Below are 5,041 nucleotides of genomic sequence, written 5' to 3' on the forward strand. Positions count from 1 at the left end.
GTTCTAAAAAATTATATGTCATCTATAAAAAATTGTACTTATCAATTAAAAAAATAATCTCGCGCTTTAAAAGCGCACGTCAAAATCTAGTATCCAATTAAAACACTATTACATCAGAAACGTTTGAACTGTATTCCAAAATTTTGGTTTTGGTTCAAATTGGATGATAAGTTTGGTTTTCTTTTTTTCATTTATAAAGTTGCTTCATTTTAATAGAGTAAAAAATGATTATCGGTCCGGTTTACTCTCGTAGTCGATTAAAAAGTCTTGATTTATGTAATTAACCCATGTTTTTTAAAAAAAAAAATCTTTCAGAAATATACTTTGGTGACAAACACACAAAAATGTCCAATTCACATTAGGCCTGGGACATTTATCTGAGATCCAGATTCGATCTAAGATTCGATCTGGATCCGATCCAAAAATCCGGATATTCGGAAGGACCGAATCCGGATCCGGATAGTAAAATGTTGGATCCGTCAAAGCCGGATCCGGATCCGGACATCTTAATTTTTTAGTCCGGATATCCGGATCCGTAAGTTTTATTAACAAATATTTCAAAAATAGTAATATCTATATATAAAAATTAATTTTATTTAATATATTTTCATTTTTATAATAGTATATATAAATTTAATGTAAATTTTGTAATATTATACATAGAAATAATTAAAAACATTATATATATTTTTATTTTTAAATTATTGTTAATATTTTATATATATATTAATATTATTTTTTATTTATTTTACGGATCCAAATCTGGATCCGGATATCTGCCGGATACTATAATTTTTAGAAGGATATCCGACATCCGGATATCCGAGAACCCCGGATCCGGATAAGAATAGTAAAGTTATGGATCCGCCGGATAAGGATCTGGATCCGGATACTTTAAAATTGTCTGGATACCCGATCCGTTACGGGCCTAATTCACATAATATATAAATAAATAATAAAAATAAATCAAGTAAAAATGAAGAAGGGAAAGAGAGTTCTCTCTTCTCTGCATCTAATCTAACCATCTACTACGACAAGTAGTTTAGTTTCCCTCATCACATTAAAGGAGAACCTTTTTTTCTTCTTATGCGCATCCTCAACAACTCGCTCGCCCTTCTCCGATCGCCCCGCGCCGCCGCCCCGATCCGTTCTCTACTGTTCGGCAGCAAGAAGTCTTCCGTCTCCCGATCGGCGGCCGCCTTCTCTTCGGCGATGTCGATTCCTCCTCCTAGCATATCCACCTCGGAAGAAGCTCTGGCGGGGAGGCTGTGGATCAAGTTCAACAGAGAGTGCCTCTTCTCTATGTACAGCCCCTTCGCCGTTTCTTTGGCCGCCGGCAATCTCAAGATCGAGACCTTCCGGCAGTATATTGCTCAGGATGTTCATTTCCTCAAGGCCTTTGCTCACGCGTGAGTTTCTCTCCTCTTACTTAGCCTTTTGAATTAGGGCTAGAAAGATTGGATCTTTATCAGTTGTACGGTTTTGGAATCAAGATATGGAATATACATATGATTGATTCTCTTGTTAAGCACAAGATTCAGTCAGCTTTTCTTGAATCACGATGACCTCTTACTTGTTTCTATTAGTAAGGATTACGAATGTATCACAAACCCTATACATCAAGACTTGTTTTTATAGATCTCTTAAAGGTTGTTTTTAAGGTTTTTATTTCAATATGTTTTTCTAATAATATGTTTCTTTGTACTTGTTTTTTTTTAAATATCTCTAAGGTTGTTTTTCACCTTACCCTAACATGGGATATATAGTTCTTATTCATCAATGCCTGTTATGTTTTGATTATAGCAGTTGATCGCTTGGTTTTGACTTTTGTTTCAATGAGTCTGTGCAACTCGTTTTTGTAAATAAAAAAATTTGCTTTTCCTGCAATGTTAGGTATGAGTTGGCCGCAGAGTGTGCTGATGATGATGATGATAAGTTGGCAATTTCTGACTTGAGGAAAAGCGTCATGGATGAGTTGAAAATGCACGACTCATTTGTACAGGTACAGCATTAGCTCTTTCTTGTTTTAAATTCACATGAGCCCGTAGGTTGGAACTAAATTCATATATATCTAACTACATAATCCTGTTTGCTGCTTAGATTGGGAAACAAAAATTCTGATTGTTGGAGGATGATGGATCTGTATATCTTCTGATTGTCTCCTCTGAATGGTTGATTTATGTTTTGAGAGAGTTTAAATGTTTCAATAATGCCTTATCCATCAGTAAAATTGAGTGAATTAGTTATTATAACCTTCCTGGTGTTGAATTTCAAGCGCTCTGAGTCATGTTTGTTTTATTGACATATATTGGTCTTGCAGGATTGGGATTTAGACATCAGCAAAGAAGTAAGTGTTAACTCAGCAACATTGAGATACACCGAGTTCTTATTAGCTACATCATCCGGAAAAGTAGAAGGACTCAAAGCTCCCGGCATGCTTGATACTCCATTTGAGAAAACCAAAGTGGCCGCCTACACGCTTGGTGCTGTGACACCTTGCATGAAGCTGTATGCCTTTCTTGGTAAGGAGTTTGGAGCGCTTCTAGATTCGAGTGAAGCGAACCATCCCTACAAGAAATGGATCGAAAATTATTCTAGTGATGCATTCCAGGTATGTAATAATTTCATGTCTCTGTCTGTTCTGCGAAGTTCCAATGGTTTGTAGTATATGAATTGTTGTTTGCTTTCCTTTTTTTTTTCCAGGCATCAGCTAAGCAAACTGAAGACTTGCTTGAGAAGCTTAGTGTGTGTATGACTGGCGAAGAGCTGGACATCATTGAAAAACTGTATCAACAGGCAATGAAACTTGAAGTAGAGTTCTTCCACGCACAACCGTTTGCTCAGCCTACCATAGTTCCGCTGCTGAAGAACCATTCAAAAGATGAGCTGATGATATTTTCTGATTTTGATCTGACTTGCACCGTTGTTGATTCTTCTGCTATTTTAGCCGAAATTGCAATCGTAACTGCCCCGAAAGATGATCAGGGTCAACAAATTAATCGGATGCTTTCGGCTGACCTTAAGAACACCTGGAGTCTACTTTCCAAACAGTATACAGAGCACTATGAAGAGTGCATAGAGAGTATTCTGAATAAGGAAAAAGGTCAGGCTCCGTTTACTTTTACTTGATCATGTATGCCTTTTATAAAGTGCTTGAGCCTTTCTCTTTTAATTTGCAGCGGACAAGTTTGACTACGAGGGTTTGTGTGAAGCACTAGAGCAGCTGTCAGAGTTTGAGAAGAAAGCAAACGACCGAGTGATAGAGTCTGGTGTACTCAAGGGCCTGAATCTCGATGACATCAAGCGAGCTGGGGAAAGGTTGATTCTTCAAGATGGCTGCATCAATGTCTTCCAGAAAATTTTGAAGACTCAGGATGTGAATGCAAAACTCCACGTGCTTTCGTATTGTTGGTGTGGTGACCTCATCAGAGCAGCCTTTTCTGCACGTATGTGTGCCAAAATCTCTTTGTTTCATAATTTTATTGCAGACAATTAATTATGCTAAAAAAAATAGCAACCTTTTTTTTTTACAGGGGGAGTAGATGCAGTGGAAGTACATGCAAATGAATTCACATTCGAGGAATCCATCTCTACTGGAGAAATAGAAAGAAAAGTGGAATCCCCAATCGACAAGGCTCAACAGTTCAAGAGCATCCTACAAAACAGAAAGAAGGATGAGGAGAAAAGCATCCTCACTGTTTACATTGGAGATTCAGTAGGTGACTTGCTCTGTCTCCTGGAGGCAGACATTGGAATAGTGGTCGCCTCTAGCTCGAGCCTCAGGAGAGTGGGAAGCCATTTCGGGGTCTCATTTGTGCCTTTGTTCTCTGGAATTGTGCAAAAACAGAAACAAGAAGAAACCTGGAAGGGGCTCTCTGGCACACTTTACACGGTATCAAGCTGGGCTGAAATACATTCCTTCGCTCTTGGATGGGAGTAAACCGGCAGAAGAAATATATGATTGAAGTTTGTATATACTGCCGGGGGGTGGCTAGTTTTTATCAAGAGCCACATACATATAAGTTTTCAAAGTTGTGACATGATTTACTTTGGCAAGTCTCGTCTAGAATCTATGAGCTTCTCTTGGCTTTTTTGACACAAAAGATGTGATACCGAGATTTCATTTGATGATTTGCATATACAATAAAAACATTTATTACATATTCTCGAGGGGAAATGTTTTTTTTTCTTTAAATCGTGAAGTGAATAGAGAGAAAGAGAAAATATGTTAATCTTATTCTACATACAACAATACATATATATAGGGATACAAAGGTAGGATTTAAAACTTCTAGAACATGAATTTTTGAGCCTATATAGACATCCAGATAATAATTTATAACACTTTTCCTTTGATGTACATTATATAAAATATTTTTTAAAACGCATAAGATGATGTTTCGTTAAAAACTTTACCAAAAAAACTCAGCGGAAAAAACCATGGTTGATGGAAAAAGAGTGCAGCGCGCATCTACTCTCTCTGATGAGAACATAACTTGAGATATCTGATAGGGGACAACCCAGTGTGATAAATTAACTCTTTGGTCTTGGGTTTGGACCGGTTCACTCGCTCGGTAGATTTGACACTCCTCACTAAAACTTGAATATCTTGGTAACCGTAGGACAAAATTACTTCAAACCACTTGGAAATCAAAACTAACATCCATGTCTAACTTTAGGCACCGATCTGGCTCTGTTAAGATGGATATATCGAGTGGTATTTTGAATATCATACGATATTAGGTATTATGAGACATCTTGTACATGTCTCACGAAAACAGCCATATCTCGAGTTCTATCCTGGAGAATGACTTGATTAAAATTGGAGATGAAAATAGACTCAAAGATATTTCTCTTGACACCAATTTCATATTTTAATTCCATCTAGAAGGTCTCCTTTGATTGGAAAACTTTCGACCTTTGATTCTGTTACACGAATGGAATGCATTCATCTCTTATTTTTCTTCAAGTATGATTGACCTTGATCACTCTCTTCTCCTTCTCTTAGTCTCAAAAATATATTAGAAGATTGATATATCTT

General features: G+C 37.0%; 1 protein-coding gene across 1 annotated transcript; it reads left to right on the forward strand.

Annotated features, from left to right (window-relative positions):
- The first annotated feature begins 979 nt into the window (after window positions 1–979).
- Window positions 980–4,161, forward strand: LOC106412780 (bifunctional TH2 protein, mitochondrial). The gene is made up of 6 exons (XM_048765553.1): window positions 980–1,409; window positions 1,894–2,002; window positions 2,321–2,611; window positions 2,704–3,103; window positions 3,180–3,446; window positions 3,534–4,161. Exons 1-6 carry the CDS (start codon window positions 1,087–1,089, stop codon window positions 3,938–3,940), a joined length of 1,797 nt encoding a protein of 598 aa, XP_048621510.1. The 5' UTR covers window positions 980–1,086; the 3' UTR covers window positions 3,941–4,161.
- Window positions 4,162–5,041: the final 880 nt, after the last annotated feature.

The sequence above is a fragment of the Brassica napus genome, chromosome C8 (assembly GCF_020379485.1).
Source record: "Brassica napus cultivar Da-Ae chromosome C8, Da-Ae, whole genome shotgun sequence".
Lineage (NCBI taxonomy): Eukaryota > Viridiplantae > Streptophyta > Magnoliopsida > Brassicales > Brassicaceae > Brassica > Brassica napus.

What these genes read in the sequence shown, in the direction of transcription:
- LOC106412780 (XM_048765553.1), top strand. Translation starts at nt 1,087, where the DNA reads ATGCGCATCCTCAACAACTCGCTCGCCCTTCTCCGATCGCCCCGCGCC. An exon ending in TGCACGACTCATTTGTACAG is followed by an intron (nt 2,003 to 2,320) that starts GTACAGCATTAG and finishes TTGGTCTTGCAG; the next exon opens with GATTGGGATTTAGACATCAG. An exon ending in TATTCTGAATAAGGAAAAAG is followed by an intron (nt 3,104 to 3,179) that starts GTCAGGCTCCGT and finishes TTTAATTTGCAG; the next exon opens with CGGACAAGTTTGACTACGAG.